The sequence below is a fragment of the Corticium candelabrum genome, chromosome 19 (genome assembly GCF_963422355.1).
Source record: "Corticium candelabrum chromosome 19, ooCorCand1.1, whole genome shotgun sequence".
Classification (NCBI taxonomy): domain Eukaryota; kingdom Metazoa; phylum Porifera; class Homoscleromorpha; order Homosclerophorida; family Plakinidae; genus Corticium; species Corticium candelabrum.
In genome coordinates this window covers 2,599,356-2,617,326 of record NC_085103.1, presented here as the reverse complement: position 1 = coordinate 2,617,326, position 17,971 = coordinate 2,599,356, and the positions used below count along the sequence as shown (strand labels likewise).

The 17,971-nt window shown below is 39.4% G+C and overlaps 2 protein-coding genes across 3 annotated transcripts; one reads left to right on the top strand and one right to left on the bottom strand.

Moving 5' to 3' along the window:
- Positions 1 to 49: 49 nt before the first annotated feature.
- Positions 50 to 1,568, top strand: LOC134194710 (NEDD8-activating enzyme E1 catalytic subunit-like). Its single transcript, XM_062663654.1, has one exon. It carries the CDS (start codon positions 65 to 67, stop codon positions 1,400 to 1,402), a length of 1,338 nt encoding a protein of 445 aa, XP_062519638.1. The 5' UTR covers positions 50 to 64; the 3' UTR covers positions 1,403 to 1,568.
- Positions 1,569 to 2,028: 460 nt separating this feature from the next.
- Positions 2,029 to 17,933, bottom strand: LOC134194440 (importin-13-like). 2 transcript variants are annotated; one of them, XM_062663361.1, is made up of 29 exons: positions 17,803 to 17,933; positions 16,745 to 16,801; positions 16,550 to 16,675; positions 11,548 to 11,606; positions 11,371 to 11,485; positions 10,857 to 10,943; positions 10,742 to 10,798; positions 10,403 to 10,478; positions 10,291 to 10,349; positions 9,656 to 10,021; positions 8,446 to 8,526; positions 8,297 to 8,377; positions 7,876 to 7,933; positions 7,748 to 7,797; positions 7,587 to 7,679; positions 6,773 to 6,917; positions 6,273 to 6,454; positions 5,876 to 6,040; positions 5,720 to 5,818; positions 4,529 to 4,609; positions 4,335 to 4,472; positions 4,173 to 4,269; positions 3,926 to 3,978; positions 3,593 to 3,656; positions 3,475 to 3,533; positions 3,329 to 3,418; positions 3,160 to 3,261; positions 3,014 to 3,093; positions 2,029 to 2,312 (listed from the first exon to the last, which is right to left on the bottom strand). In XM_062663361.1, exons 2-29 carry the CDS (start codon positions 16,769 to 16,771, stop codon positions 2,240 to 2,242), a joined length of 2,763 nt encoding a protein of 920 aa, XP_062519345.1. In that variant the 5' UTR covers positions 16,772 to 16,801; positions 17,803 to 17,933; the 3' UTR covers positions 2,029 to 2,239. The 2 variants fall into 2 exon arrangements, 1 of the variants encoding a protein (XP_062519345.1); XR_009972209.1 differs by lacking the exons at positions 2,029 to 2,312; positions 3,014 to 3,093; positions 3,160 to 3,261; positions 3,926 to 3,978; positions 17,803 to 17,933 and having other exon boundaries at positions 3,337 to 3,418; positions 16,745 to 16,929.
- Between the last annotated feature and the right edge of the window lie 38 nt (positions 17,934 to 17,971).

The window sequence follows — 17,971 nt, the reverse complement described above, 5'->3', positions numbered from 1 at the left end:
GCGTGCGCGCTGTCCACGCCCACAGAGTCGGGCGGAATCAGTGCGCGCTACGCTACATGTCATAATGTCTGAAGAGCCGATGGAAGTCGACGAAACAAAAGCGAAGTGGGGACATGTTTTGCGTTTGTTGACACGAGGTGGTCCACTCGCTCATCCTGAATTTGAACCAAGTTCGGAAACCTTAGGTTTCATGAGAGACACATGTCGCATACTTGTGGTAGGCGCTGGAGGCTTAGGATGTGAATTACTGAAAGACTTGGCTCTTATGGGCTTCTGGAAATTAGACGTTATTGACATGGACACAATCGACGTGTCAAACTTAAATCGTCAGTTTCTCTTTCGACGTGACGACGTGGGAAAGAGCAAAGCTGACGTTGCGTCTGCATTCGTTGAGAGGAGAATTCCTGGCGCTGTGGTGACGCCTCATTTTGCTAGGATTCAGGATTTTGGACAGAATTTTTATTCTAAGTTCCACGTGGTTGTGTGTGGGCTTGATGCCATCATTGCTAGGAGATGGATCAATGGAATGTTGATAAGTCTTCTTAGGTATGACCCGGATTCCAGAGAACTGGATCCATCCTCAATTATTCCGTTGGTTGATGGTGGCACGGAAGGATTCAAAGGCAATGCACGAGTTATCCTCCCTGGAATGACAGCTTGTATTGATTGTACTATCGAACTGTATCCTCCACAAGTTGTGTATCCCATGTGTACAGTGGCTCACACCCCTCGTCTACCAGAGCATTGTATTGAATATGCTAAGGTTCTTTTGTGGCCACAAGAAAAGCCATTTGGTGATGGAAAGCCAATCGATGGCGACGACCCTGTTCACATCCAATGGCTATTTGATAAAGCTCAAGAACGAGCAAAGGCATATAACATCCATGGAGTCACATATCGTCTTACTCAAGGTGTTGTGAAAAATATTATCCCAGCAGTTGCCTCTACAAATGCAGTTATTGCAGCTACATGTGCAAACGAAGTTTTCAAGATTGCAACAAGTTGCTGTCTACCATTGAATAATTACATGGTGTTCAATGACGCAGAGGGTATTTATACGTACAGCTACGAGGCAGAGAGGAAAGAAGATTGTCTTGCATGTAGCAGTAAACCTCAGCTGTTGAGATTCCATGATTCTGTCACTCTTCAAGACGTTGTTACGTATTTGACCGACAGTGCTGCATATCAGATGCGGGCACCTGGGATTACTGCCATGGTGAGTGGCAAGAGTAAGACACTATACATGCAGTCGGTAGAGAGTATCAGACAGGCAACAAAAGATAATCTAAAAAAGAGTTTGAAAGAGCTGGGAATTGAAGATGGGCATGAACTGGTGGTCGCTGATGCGACAACACCGAAGTCACTGATTTTTAATGTCCAATTTGTTGTTGACATGGAGTAGTATCATATTTTGTGTAGCTTGCAAAATTTGCGAGTTAGACTTGCCTTGTTATTTAACTGGCTGAATGGTTGTGAGCCAATCTTTTACATACATATGTGTGTATAGGCATGGCAATTTTTGTGTATGCCATGTACTCCATACACTATATAATGTGACAGATTCTGAAGTGAAGCTATGTTGACCGATGTTCATCTGAGCAAACAATTCAACAAATACCCATGTTTAGTTGTGGTGTGGTGGTGGTGGTGGTGGTGGTGGTGGTGGTGTGTGTGTGTGTGTGTGTGTGTGTGTGTGTGTGTGTGTGTGTGTGTGTGTGTGTGTGTGTGTGTGTGTGTGTGTGTGTGTGTGTGTGTGTGTGTGTGTGTGTGTGTGTGTGTGTAAATTGTACATGTAGTTACGTGTCTTGATTATGTACTAACAAAAGACAATAAATAATCAAGAATTCAATATTTCATATGCAACCTGACCTGATGTGGATTACATTAGTTCAAGTCAATGGATAGTTACAACTTGGTATAGCGACCAAACCATAACTGCCACTACACTATGCTGATGTTTGTCTGCATCTATTGAAACTGGTTTGCCCTTTATGTGCAAGAGGACTACCTTTACATCTACTACACAAGTTGTGGTCAAATGTGTATCAACTATAATTTCCATTTTACTGCAGTATAACACCATCAAGGTTATATCTCAAAAGTGTGCTCGCAATAGAAATTTCAAAATGATGTTACTGTGCTATGGTAAATTTGTTCACCCTATTTACATTTAACAACTGGCTACTGTTCTTCACTAGTTCTCTTGTATTTGTACACATTTTTACGTATTGCTCCACCTTCAGATGAGCCCTCGACACAAAAGATAGAATTCCTGAACAATTTCTTGTAAACGCTTTTTGTTAACTCCTTCCCTGCAACAAAACAGCAAATAGCAACCAAATGCTCAAGTAATCAACCAGGGTCTCTAATTTCTATTTACAAGCCAAGCCCTCAGCATTTGAGACTAAGAAATTAAGTTAATTGCATAATACATGATGCACAGCAAAATAGTGGGGTTGATAATGTCTGACATGCGAATGATTATTTGTTGAGTGAAAAGCACAACTATGGAAGTGAAATCCTGCTTTTGCAAGGACATAAGACGATTACAAAGACAACATTGGTTTGACAATCCACCATTTTGATAAACGGGTTTATGTCATCGCTACTAAGTTATGGAAGGTACAGGTGCAATATTGGAATTTAAGACTGCCCAACAGTACTGGGTGGACAATGCTGCCACTATGAGTAGGTACAACCATCTGAACAATTGACAAGGTCTTGGCTTAGTTCATAACCACAGCAGCAATCACCACTACTATGGAGGACCAGTGACACACCTGGACTTTGCAAACTAAATCCTTACTGCCTTAAATGTTTCAGAACTCTCCCAGAGTTTGCTGCAGCTAACAAAATCTCATGCTTGAGTACAAAATGAAGGTGCTGTAACTAATTCTCTTTACTCTAGCCTGGAAGAAAGTATTTACTACATAAACCACAGAGAGTTCAATGTAGGTATGTGCTTAATCGTGGCAACAACAGTTAATAGTAATATTAACCAACATATACATACCTTAACACACGCTTCGCAAAATTCTCTTTTGCAACTGCTGTGACATTGGTTGATGGAAATCCGTCATGTCTTACCATAGTCTGCAATATATACGAAACATGTCATGTGCCATGTGGCATGCTAAATATTCCAAATCAGATACTAACCATTAATCCCATCATTAGAAACTCTCTACAATGTCTGTTCATTGCAAGAATGACGTCTGACATTGGGTCCAACAGTTGACGTGGAACACTCCCACCAATAGCCTAAAGCAGAATGCAAGCATCGCTGGTTGGTTATTTAGCTAACTCATGGCAGACATGAAATCTCTACCTTGAAAATGCACGTAAGAAGATCCATACACTTATCTTTGATAATATACAAAACATCCTCAGCCATTCCAGCCTGTTTGATACACTCACACTAATAGCAACACACCAGTCTACATGACTGAACACTATCTTAACATTTGATTGTACCACAAAAGAGCATGCTGCCTTGACAGTAGCAGTCTCAGGTAATGCCAAAGCTGCAATTCCTAAACCAAGCGAATGAATAAACAATAAATGCACCAAAATAAGTATGAGCTACACCTACCACAAGAAAATACTCTTGACATTTGATCTAATTTGCCACCAAGAAAATTAGCAGATTTCCCCACCTGCAAAAGATAAAAACGACACTGTAATGAAAACCTAAAAATGACAAGAAACTTAAGCTACATAGAAATCACTTAAAAAAATTGGAACAATGCTGTTAAAATAAATGTGTAGACTATGCAAGCCATACTACCAACTGACTCAGTAAACACTAAAATTCCAATAAACACAAGACACAAACCACAATCAGAATACTCTAACTTATGTCTCCAGATATGCCTGGATACAAAATTGAAGTATCATGCAACTAACGGTTACTCCTATTCCTTACTGATGTAAGGAAGTTCATAAATTTCTGTACAACATCTGTATGATCATGAAGACCTGTAAGGCAACATACATGTAAAACACAATGACACAATGAAACAAAGTTATTACAATACAGCCTAATACAAACAACAGGGCATTGAAGTAAGTCTCAAATCAGTCCTTACTTAAAGCATCTGCACTTTTGTAGAGATGCTCTAAGTTAAATAATTTGCCAGTAAATATACAAATGAGCCACAACAAATTCTTACTGATTTCAAAAAGTCTGAAGCATACGAGAACCATCTGGTTTACAAGAATACAAATAGAGTTGAACTGTGCTTCGTCTTTTCCAAACATTCTAACAAGCTACATGCCAAAACACAAGCATGTCAACAAATTTCAACTACGTAATTCACAACAGATATCTACACCTGAGCTCCAACGTCCAGCAAGAGAGGATTGTGACAGGCCGAGAAGAGTTGAAACAAGATACTTGCTGTCCAGTCAACCAGAGGTGCATAGTAAGTTTGAGTTATACGTATGGCACCTGATAGGCAGCCACAGAAATACTGCACAAAAAAACAATAAAACTTCAATGAATAGGAAGGACACATGCTTTTCTCACATCTACTGTCTCTGAATCCCACTGAAATTGAAGAATAAGTGTTTGAATTGACTGGGATACTTGAGACAAAAGAGTGACTGTCTGTAACACATCAAAGCACATATCATAAATGTTACAACTAAAGTGCAAAAATAATAAAATGTGTAACAATGCACAATGTAGAACATAGTGATGACATTTAATTACATAGAAGTAGCAGCTAGACCTTTGTATTAGTCAACCAACCACATTTACAGCCAGCCAAATAAAGCGCTGATGATTGTCATTTAGATCACTTCCACCAACAACACACTTTATGGTATTGGGACTACTATACATACCAACACAGTCATACCATATCATTTAGAGTTACTATCATTATTAGGCATGATTATGGCAAATTCTGCTGCTATATTAAATCAATATCAACTGAACAGACAGTTTGAAAATAGAGAATTATTTTGGCTCAGACAAACTGATGCCTACAGGTGGATGTTCTGTCCTAACACTGGTGCAATATTCGGTTGGACAAACAACACATTCGGTGGGACATTGTCCTATGTCCTACTGTTCTTTCCACACTGACAGAAGACTTGATTTTCAAAAATTTAGATGCTCTTCAAAAGCACTCCTGTTTCAAATGCCTACCAGTTGTGGTAACTTCAAATGATGTCCTACAACACAGTTGTGTCTACTATAGCACCTTCAAAGCACATGAAAGCTGGTAATGCAAACCAATAGAACAAAAAGCTGATTTACCATTCAAGTACCTTCAAGTAACCCTAAGTTCACTACATCTCAGTTGCAACATGAATGAGCCTACTGTATTCTCTCAATTTCTTAGCATCATTGCTCCCTCTAGCACATGTGGCGTCAAAAATGGTCCCTCTCTCACAATGCCATCGTCGTCTTTCTCGACAAGCATTTCAAGTTGATACGATAACTTGCTGTTTATCCAAACATTCTATATCATGCGCTATTAAAAAATCTCTTCAGGAAACAGTTGAGCATAGACTTCCCCACAATACTCTTCATTAACAAAATTATGGTTCTGCACATACAACTAAACTGTGACAGAAAACAAATACATCTATTTCTAATCTGATGCTAACACACATGTTTAACAGGATCACTAACACCATTATTACTAAAAATTACTGCAATCACAAATTGAATTAACAAATCAACGCTAATGACAATAAATGTAAGTACCGGATGTTGCTCTCCTGTTTTCACATCAGGGTCCAAAGTACGACAAACTGCAGACAACAAACGAAGTTCTTTCTGAAGAATAGGTTTCAAAGACTGGTCCTAGTAAGCAGTCACATCACTTCAAGAACCGGCTCTTCATTCAGCACATTTGCTTACAGGTTGAGCCTCAGCAAGAGCACTTAAAGTACGAGCACGTGGAGCAAACAGCAACTCCAGATAAGGTATGATGCTTTCAATGCTAAGATTTGACATAATGAAGACGACACTTTCAAGCAATCGAACACATTCCCGTAGTTCAATAGCATTCCCACAAAGGGCGTCCTTTAATTAAGCAAAGGAATATATAAGATATAAGCACCAACTCATTACAGTAATGACACACATGTAGTACGACAAACGGCAAAGCAAATATCTAACAGTGGAAGACGAATAGTTAGACAGACAAACCACACATGCAGGTACTCAGAGACAACAGGTGGGCTAATAGCTGGGCATGCAATACAAAGAATAACATCAACTACTGCAAAAACAAGGTATACAAACTGTACTAAACCTGGCATATTGGCAGCAACTCTGGTAAACGACATGTCAATTGTTTACCACAAACTTCACCAACATCTCTCAAGGCAATAGCTGCTGCAGGTGCTACTTCTCGATCAGACAAACCAGAGAGTAACAAACAAAGAACACCTTGCAGCAACTCCTCATGAATAGACAACCATTCGGAGTATGATCCTGCAGATACAAAGAAAGCAAATATAAGCTTCCATGCGATACACATCTGGCACATAAATAGATAGTCATGAAAACTACAATCTAAGTATAAAACAAAGTGCTTGTAGCAGTTAACTGAGAAATCCATGTAATGCATCAGAATGTTGTAGTAAGAATACCAGAAGATCCCCAAACCCAATACCAAAATGACAAAATGTAACCACACCATCTACACAGAAAAGCTGCCTATGTACACATAAATGTAACAGAATAGGACATACGTCTACTTCACACAGTTAGCAACTCATACTCTGTCTCCATACTAGTTTACATTCTTACCGATAAGAAGCATACATCGATATTTCAGTTTTGAGTGATGTGGTAACTTGTCAAGTCTAGAAATAATGGCAGAGACATGAGCATCTTCGTCAGTAGTTATGTTCTCCGATATTGATCGTAGAAGATACAAAGTTGCCTCCAAACCCTACATGCAAATTAATGGTTAGATACTTGTAGCACTTGCAGTAACATGTGACAGTTGTAGCAAACGTGAGTAATACAGTACCTCATTCACAGACATACTTACACTATTACCGTATTACCTGGCATAGAACGGCATGCCGTTATAAGCAAATTTTACCAGAATCCGCTACAACTCCAGCTGGGATCTATAACGGCATGCCGTTATAGGGTGAAGTGCCGTTATAAAGCGAGGTGCGGTAGTCACAGTAATACGAGGCCTATCTTTTGATATTAATATTGCAGTAATGGAGGAGACATGTGTCAAACTAACGCATTGATGACAGATAAAACAGCTACTTGCGAAAAACCATTAGTAGATGACAAACCATCAGGTTTGACAGATCATGACAGTGATGATGATGAGGAACACGAAGAAGTAGAAACTGATTAGTCCTTACCGGTAATCTCTATACATGGCAGGTTCTTGAAGACTTAGTAGTAGTTAGTAGTACCGCTTAGTTAAGAAAGATATTAGATTTTGTTGGATGTGCAACATGAGGCGCTGGTAATTCCTCATTTAAAACGGCATGCCGTTGTACCTCGAGGTATAATGGCACCCTGGTAAAATTCGTTCCATAACGGCATGCCGTTCTATGCGAGGTAATACAGTAAATCTACACATATAGTATACCTGCCATGAAGAAAAATGTTCTTCCAATTGTCTCTCAAATACCTCATGTAATTCTCTTGTAATACATGTCCCCATCAAACCATGGAGGTATAACTAACCAAAACATAACGATACATCACACATGTACATATACACCCAAACCATTAATAGAACACACTGACAGCAGTGTCTCCAACGTCTTCTCTGTAGCATCTCAACTGTTCAAGTTCCTCTGTAAACAGAATGGATAAGATCTAAGTATTACCAGTACCTACCACAATAGCACTCTATCGTATCGTTTGTAAATTACCATTATTCCAGAGTTGCTTCTCTGAATCTGCAGGAAATTCAACTTTCTTCAGAAGAACCTAAATATGAGACAAAGTAATTTAAGAAACTATAACAAACAGAAAGCTTAAAAATTATAGAGAGACGTAAATTCATGTTTGGCACAATATCTTATGTCAAACAGGACACTACCTCAGACAATGCGGAAACACAATTAGTCATATTGTAGACATCAGTACAACATAAACAAAACAAAACTGAGAACAAAAGTCTATGACGCCAAGAACACAAAACTGAAGGCAAAACTAAATGTACAAGTACAAAATTAATCAGGCAAGACAGCTGCAGACAGATAGCCAATTAGCCAAGTGTTGTTACAACAGTAACTGTAAAAACTACTCCACCTCATGGTTAAACAAAGGTAAACACAATGATTTACAAACCCCAAAAAGCGACATCAAAATATTTCCAAACAGAGTCATTATCTGTTCCATCATCTCTGGCTTCTGACTACTTAAGTTGTCCTACAACACAAACAAGTATGCACACGTACTGTAGGGATATATAGACATGCATCAGTAAGGTAACTCACAATAAAAAGATACCAACAGTTATATGTCATTTCACTGACAGTTTCATCTGCAGGATAATGGCCAGGCATAGCAGTCACTTCCTAAAAATGAAAAAATACAAGCTTAATTTACCATTACTAGCAATGCTGTTCCTAGACTAGAACTCATCGGAAATTTCTGTAGTACGTTCTCCACGGCCATTACAACTGAAGATTAGATTCACATCATGATACACTGAGAAATATATCATTCATGCTCTGATAGTCAACCATCTCCTACACTGCAGTAGGCTGTAGCACTTAGTGACTACCTGTTAAAGAAGTAATTAATACTCTACCATACAAGTTATAAAAACTCTGTATTGAGCACAAAGGTCACTGGTTTCTACAAATAAGTGTGACAATCGTGACCACTGCAGGTCTAACTTTACAAGTGGTTAAAAGCTAGTGTAGGCAACGGACTGACTAACTACATAAGCAAAATTAATGTTTTGCCAGACAGCTGGCTTGTGCTCTTTCTTCTGAATTTATGCACGAGAAAAGCATACGTGTCAACCAATTGCAGTTACATTCTGTTCAAAATTACAAAAGTGGTGTAAGTTCCATGCGGTATGTAGTACTAGCAGAGTTTAATTAAGAAAGACGGCATTCTACTTGAAAAGCTTACCTACAATGGGTACATCTATTATGCACAGCACACAAACAGTATCCTCAAACTACCATTTCAATGAAAAAAATATTTCATTAGGACAAACTGTTGGCATGTTTAGCATTCCCTAAACCAAAATTTCAAGAAAAACGTAATTTCAAGCAGACTTAATTAAGACAAAAAAAATCTGTTCAAACCAAACTAAACTAAGATTGTTGACTAACTCATATGTAACAGTTCCTAACATATATATATACACCTATGTACATACGTCTACAAAAAGGAGCCATAGCAGCCTCTACTCTTCACTTAATAGATGCTGGACCTCTTGTGATATCTGTGTGCATAGCAAGTAGTATGTGCTGGCTCTGTGGCTTGTTACGAACTCTGCACACATTCATACACCAGATACCAATATCAACTTGACTATTGCCTCTACTAATTCAGGAGAGTAGTTTGTGCATGCTCTTTTCCTGGGTACATGAAATGAATGATTTGATTTTAATGCTGCGATATGACCCATCACACTCAAACGTCAGGTATGCATACTATTCCAATTATACATGGTTGTGTGTGACTGACCAGCAACAATTTCATGAGCTGAACTGCTTCTTTCTTCTCATTCTCTGAGTTCGATTTTGTTATCAAACTTATGTGATTTTCAACAAGTGCCACAACAATCCGAGCAATGCAATCACATCCATCAACATCACATTCCTGTTTCAACCTCTCCAGTTCTGGAGCCAACTGAACCGTCAGACTAATTAATTTACGAATAGAAAGAGGATAAAGTGTGCTGCTAGGATGTGAAGCCATCTCCACAAGACACTCAATTGCAACTTCACAAAGGTTATTGTCTCCCAGACAATTATATAGAGCAGGCAGAAACGTCTCCACCTTGACCATTGGAATGCCAAACTGAATCCAACTCTTTAGACACCGAAGACACTACAAAAAATGCAATGTCAAGTCACGTAAATAAATAATACCAATAATTATTCTGACTATTAGCATACACTCAAATAGTGCATAATGTACAGTATGATACTGTACGTAATGTATGCTTCAAAATATAGAACTATGTGACTGTGAGATTGTGTTAGTGTGAATTCCTCTTCAGTTGTGTTTGACTATGTAACTGGCTTAATTGCAGAGTAACATTTACTGAGATACCAGGCAATGAAATTCTATAGTGCATAATATATCCACAATCATACCAATACGTGAAGAGAAGACAACGACTGATCCTGAAGCAATGATTCGATTAAAGAAAAAACTAAACAAGGCATTTAATAAAACAAAAACGACTAAACAATGATAAGTGTGCACCTGTTGCGGCTCCATTTTCTAACTCTCGTCGTACGGCAACCTTCTTTGAGCCTGACAGATGCATATGTGTGTGGAACTACACAAACACAGTAAGCTACACATTATTCTCAACATCTTAGCAATTAGTTGTTGCTACGAATTACGACAAACATCAATTTAGCTGAGACGTACATTATAGTACAACAAACTAAATCTATAAAAAGACCTGTAAACACAAGCATAACTGGCAATGCAGTTAAAGCAGACTATCAATTATCAATTAAAATTAATTAAGCCCTGGCACTCTATCACACGTGGTACTACACTCTTGTCATTATGCCACAATGCAATGCCACTAACCTCTTCTGGTAAAACAGTGAGAAATTCAAGTTGAGCAGATCGAATCTTCTCACTCATCTATGAAGAACACAATCATAGTGAATAATGTCATCAAGCAGACAATGCTGTTGCATACCTGAGTATACTGATTAAAAGTTGCAACAGCACTCTGTACAGAGGCAGGCCATTGATGAGGAGCCCCATTCAAAAGAAGAAGTGCAAGCTGCACACATAACGAATGTTACTAAGTGTGCACGCATGCACGCACACACACACACACACACACACACACACACACACGCACACACACACGCACAAACACATATGTCCACACACATGCACAAACACATATGTGCACACACACACACACACACACACACACACACACACACACACACACACACACACACACACACCACATTTGCTATAGCATTAATAGGCATCCTGGCATCATGTCAAAAACGACATGCATGCAAAGATGAGACTTCCAACAAATACTGTATATATCAAAATGACCATTAATGACCATTCTTTAATTAACAGACTGCAAACTCGACGAACACAGCTAATATATTAATTTAAATTAAACAGTTGAAGTAGTCAACAAGACAAGCATAACACATAACATAAGAGCCAATCAGTACACTTACAGCAACACATAGTTTGCTAATCACCATCTTCACACCATCAGCTTGAGCATATTCAATAACATATTTGAACAAACGGAGACGCAGACTTTCAAAGTCATCTGGTACTACTTCATTCCTATAAATATATAGTAATTTTGCAACAGAGAATTAATAAATTAAGCAGACAAGTCAACAGACCAATATCTGTGTATCTTGACAGCTAGAGTGGCTGCTGCATAAAAGTGAGCCTCAACAGCCTAAAATCAAGACATCAGCAATGCATTCACCAATTGCAAAATATCAAAGCCTATAACAGCCACTTTCATTACTGAGAACTAAGTGTACATGACTGCAAACATAAAAAATCAAAAAAAAACAAACTTCAAAGACACAATAAGCCATGAAACTTCATGGCATCAACATAACCAAGCTCTGTTAAAAAAATTAAAAGGAAACCCAAAGCTCTTTGCTGTTTTAAAATCCATGTCATTGGAGTTTACAATGGTGATTCTAAAGTCCTAAAACCTAAATTGCAAAGCATGACAACAATAGTGTCACAACACCATACGAACTTGTCCAAATCTTTTGTAAAAAGAAAAACAAAACTCTAATGTTTCAAAGTCTCTGGTATGTATGTTTAATGGTCTGCACTCTCTGTAGCTCACAAAAGGACAAACAGACATGCCATAAGTGGGAGATCTTTCCTTAGAAAAGGCTAATCATCGAGTAAAGACACTACCCACAGTGGTACCTTCATCTTAGGCTCATAGCTTAAAGGGGAACTCCAAAGGAAATACAACCTGATCTCAAAATGTAGACATTATCGTGAAACTTCGTGCTATGCTACTTTCAGGTTAACAATCACTTTGGTAGCAGAGAAAACGCGGGTTACTTACAAAGCATGCACCGGGTTGATACGCCATTGGTGCTAAGCTCCGCCCACACCAAATGAATTGCATGCGTAGCTCAGTTATCTTGCCAGTAAACTACAAAAGACTAAATGGGAATGGTAACTATAGAGAGATCTTCCATTTTTAAGGCCTTAGAAGGGCTCTCTGCAACGAAAGTAGGATGCTAAAGGCTGTTTTCTCCCAGCAGACTTGACCCTCTCCTCTCACAGAAGATAAGGCTAGCGCAATAAAACTCAACGGTAATTAGCGTTACCCTTCGTTCTATTGATCTACAAGAAGAAACACACACAAGGTTCAAGTATGTCAAGGAAGCATAGATGTTCTGTTCGAGAAACCTCGAGAAACACAAGATCCCTCTATACTTACCATTCCTGTTTAGTTTCTGTGTAGTTTGCTAGCAAGATAACTGAGCTAGGCAGGCAATTCATTTGGTGTAGGCGGAGCTTAGCGCCAATGACATATGAGCCTGGCGCATGCTCTGCTACCAAAGCGAATGTTTGCCTGAAAGTAGCGCAGCACGAAGTTTCACGATAAACCCTATATTTTGAGATCAGGTTGTATTTCTGTTGGAGTTCCCCTTTAAATCATGTCTGTGACATCTAACACCATTAACCAATATCAGTAATGTGTGCTCTTTATTCAAATCTGCCTGTTCCATAATCATTGCAACATCATAATATGTAGATTTGCAGCTAGAATTCAAGTAAAGAAACCAAACAATCTACACTGATGACTTGATATAGCAGACAGACAGTAGTTGTCAGAAGAGGGATGAATTATGTTACTTCTTCTGGCATTCTAGAACTTAAGGCATCAGCAAGTGATAAAAGAGCTAGATCATAGGCAGTAGCCATCAGGAAAAGCAAATACATAAACGTTTAGAAGAGAATCTCAAAAACCTTGAACACTTGCAGTAAGACATAGCCGTAAAAGTGGTAGATAATATTGTATAGCACAACAAGCTACCGAGAGTCAAATGTCCTCCTAGTTATGCAAACTGCACGACTGTTCATTACATGTGAATGGCTCAGAAGTCATGTGACCTCTTTCTTCTGGTCTTCCATATTTTGGCTACAAAAGCCAGAAGAGACTTTGGACTATTCCAACACTTTCAGAAGAAGCAGCAGTAAAGAAATGACCCGAAGAGATCGTGTAACTCTTTTAGCCTCTTCCAGAAGACCAGAAGAGGTAACAAAAGCCCTATATTAAAGTGTCTTAGTAGAACACTATGCAAGAGAAGAAATGTAAACTGCTGCTTCAGTAAACACTAACCTAAATAGACAAACCATGTACTGTATGTACCACAAGTATTAACAGTACAGTAGTAGCTAGCAAACCTGTGGTATACCTCTTGGATAGCTATCCATTGGGACAAACCCCAACACAATGTGTGGCTTACGTCATCATTGTCTAGAAGCAGGAGAGGACAGAGTTAAAAACTGGACATAACTTGTTCCACAGAAGGTGGCAAGGTCTAACACCTGGGGAATTCAGCTCTCACAGGTTTTACTGATACTCACAGGGGGCTGGCAGCAGGAGAATGCCACAATAAAGTTTCCCATTACATTATTCCTCTTAATTAATTAACCTTAACTATTGTTTTGCCTTTATCAAACCACATTTGCGTCAGTTGTACTAGATGAAACCAGACTGAAATATATCTAGGGAATGTCCCTAACTGGACAGGAAGTTTACACCCACTTAAGTCACACCCACTAAAAGTCACACCCACTACCATATATTTTAGTTCTACTAATTCCACATATTCATACATGTCTTTCTGTCCAGATGTCTTTGCTAAGCTACTGACTTGTCAGCATTGAGCAACGACAGACAATGCAAGAACAGAATGTTTATTCAGAATCCTAGAGTAAAAGCCATAATCTGTGTACCTAACAAAAATGAAAAAATTCAGAGCTTCAAAATAATAAATATAAAAACAACTGGAAATTCACTCAACCAGAACCTGTGCAATTTTGGCACACCTAAAAGAGCCTAACCAGCCTCGGCAATCAACTTCTATAAATAGTGAAGTGCTGAAGTGCTAAACTCTAGGCTGCTGATTGAGTTTGACCAGCAGCAACACAGAATAGCTACTTCACATGTAATGACAAGAGTGACTAGCCTGCCAGGTGTAGGTACAGTGCACTGCTAATTAACACCAGCAATATCATCACATCGACTGGCACTGTCATTAATTAACACCAGTGATGAGTGCATGAGCTACACTGTCCGGTCGTCCATCTACAGACAAACTACTGGACACATTACTGCACTCCTGACGCATGTATGTCTCGGGTTAATTAGTGAAAACAACGTTCTGAAAAGTGACCAGTAGTAGCATCTCTGGCCGTCAAGTATCTGTGTGCCCCTACATCATCTGCTGCAACAGTGAGACTATTCAACAACAAGGGTGATATTGCAACTGACATTGAAATCGACATTCACATGAGAAAGTTGAGTATATAGAACTTGCATTTGTTGAACCTCAATTATGAAATTTCTTCAGGTTAGGTAAAAATTCAAGGTATAAAACGACTTTTGTTGTTTAATCAAGCAATACTCTATTATTACAAAACGAGCCAGTGTAATACTTCTTGAAATGCAACTGGATCTCTGTGCATTTCAGATCGCTATGCAATGCCTATAGCTTAACAAATAAAAAGTGAGTTTCGTATAATCCTATACACACTGTACTATACTAAGCAATCGCCCTGTCTGTTTGTAACAGTTTGTAACAGCATCGTGCAAGAGCCTCTATCAGCAACAGAACAACTGCACCTACAGCGTTGAGCTGCGTTGAAAGCATGCAGGAACCCTGCTTTCTTGGTCCTTTCCAACTAATCAACAGTGCGCGTTCAAATAATTCTTTCTTTTTCTCCAAGCTGCCAGATTTCCAACGTGTTTGTGCTTTCCTATCAGCATCTTGGACGGCCAAGACGTTCACAGTTGGCAAACATGAATACATTCACATCATTGGTAGATACATGCTAGTTGGCTTTTTGTGCAATGCAGTGGCCACTTGGCTCGACTGAGTGAGGTGGACATTTTCTAAGCCAAGCTCCATGCCAAGCACACCAAAAAACTCGGATGTGGTAGCTAGAAACCAGGATATTCTAGAAGGTCCTCTAGGAGTAGAAATAAGGTAAAGTATTTAATACTGTTCAAATGTTTAATATCAGTTTGTGAAGAACCAGCAGCTTTGTTAATAATAATGAACTCACCTTCGATCACTAGTGCGTTTCTCATGAATACACCAGAACAGGTCTGCATGCACATCTACAAACATTTTGCAAAAGCATACGACAAGTTCTAGCCCCCTCCACCTGACGTACTCTTCGTACGCTTGTGAAATGCCCAAAATAGATGATCCCTGATTCCATTGAATGCAATAAATTATGCTACATGCTAGTTTAGTATAATGTTCTTCTACCCTTGAGAAATCCATGCATGGTTATCAATGCATAGTTTTATTAGGCCACTATTTGTTGATTCATAGCTTTTCATCAGCACCCGCATAGAAAAATATGCCCATTCGAAATCACCATTATCTCCATTACGCATGTGCAATACCGTTGTTTGACGAGCAACATGTCTGGGTTGATCAACTTTTGTGGGTATTGTAACAACAAAGACTATCCTTCCACGCAGGATTTATTACTTAACTAGTATGAAACAGTCTGCAATGTTAGATTTATTACAGTTTTGAACAAGTTATTATTGTTATTAATTAGTACTCAATATCTTTGGACACCACCAGTTGATTCTGTACAGTAGGTACATACAAGATGTACACAAAAAAAGTAATTTTTGCAGATTACATTTTTGCATTTTTTGCATCATGGACCAATTCGGGGAGGGGGGATAAAATCTATTTTTGCGTAAAATGTGTCAATCCCAAAAATTGTGAAATTTTTAACCTCACACAAATTTCCAAGTTTACAGTATGCATCAACAAAGTGGCCTTAGCTCTAATCCTTGACAAATCAATAATCAATTCAGCAATCTCTTAGAAATTAAGAGTAACACAGGAAACCGAAACCATCTTAATTTGTTTCATGTACTAATGCAATTAATTCATTAGCAACGTGGGGTTGCCAGTTTGATAATGTAACTCACTACAAAAAGTACCTATTACATAATAGAGAGGATAGAGATCATACAGAATTATTATCTGACCCAGAAACTAAGAGAAACGGAACATTGGCTCATTATACAAACACAGAAGTAACAGCGTTAGCAACGCAATTGCAGGCACTATCAAGACTAAATTTCTGCACGTCACGTACTTTCGTGTTCTGCAGCAACAGCCACGCCATCTGCCACGCTTCTGGCGAATGCTGCAACGTAAGCAGCCATTTCTGCGCTGCACGGCGTTCCTCAGCGTCGTGGTTGTGATAAAGTCTGGCCAGAGCCTTCATACCAAACACATCATATGCTGCATACACAAGCAAAGGGGCCCAGAATTTTCTCAAAACATTTACCTCCTCCACTTGAGCAACTAAGTCCATCGGTTGACGATCCACAGCCTACCGTCTCTCCTAGTAAATAATCCAACAGTATATGTACATGCCGAGAGACGCATGCGTACTCGGATTCTGAACTTCAGTAAACAGAGTTGACTATTGTATGTGTATAGTTCAAATGAGGCAGTCACGTTTAGTCAAACCAAATGACGTCATCCACGGCTCCAAATCTTCTGGAACACACCCGAACACAATCTCTAGTGACGTCATGGCGTTTGCATACCAGCAGTTTGTAAGTACAATGCAGATGCAGAACAGATTAGTGTGAATATGCATGTAGCTTGTAGGGGCTCCAGCAGTGTTTCCAATCTAGTCTTTAGCAAAACGATAGTCTAGTAGCAAAGAGATATTTGCGGTTCGGGTTTTTTCCAAATTAGGTTGTCTCGACGGGAAACTCCCACAAGAGAATCGTTCGCGCTCCCCCCCGAAGAGTGTTTGGTGGTTCCTTTGAAGTTCCTGCGTTGCCGCTGCAGCACTAATGGGGTCTCATGTCGTTGACGTCACCGACAAAGGTACTTAGACTTGCTAATTATTCACTTTGTGTTTGCTGCTGAGTTCATCATTGCATGCCAACGCAGGTAAATCTTGTTTCAATGATGTACGTTCCAAGTCTTCTTTCCACTGCATGGCTGCGGTCTCTCTAGTTTCGTAGACTCTCATAGGAGCCCAGAGCGAGTAGCCTCGTAAACCAGGCCTTCGTGCGCGGGCAAAGAGAAGGTCACCGTCCGTTTTCGTCCGCGCACGATGAAGGGCCTGGGCACTGGAAGAGCCCTATATGGGTTCTTGGTACTGGGCACGAGCCTACCAGGCTCAGCTAAGCTTCTATATAATGCTCTGAGGCTCGATCAGCACAGCCGTACTCAGAGCCATGTGTCTCTATCTGTACAGCTCCAGCCAGTTCTCTGCCACCTGGCCTTATACCCAGGCCTCGTGCGCAAATAAACAGACCTGGTTGATCAAAGAAAGCAAATCCAAAATAATAATTAATTTACACAAGCATAATTTATTTAACACACCACAGCGGTTTCAAAGGAACTTCTCTTGTACAGACCCTAGCTTTTCCAAGGAAAGTATGGCGGAAGGAGAGTTGGTTCGTTCAAGCTCTCGCTCAGTGTGTCAAGGTCCGACTTTCTAAAATTGAATACACTAGTTCTAGACACGTAGCCAAAGTATAACGTAACTATA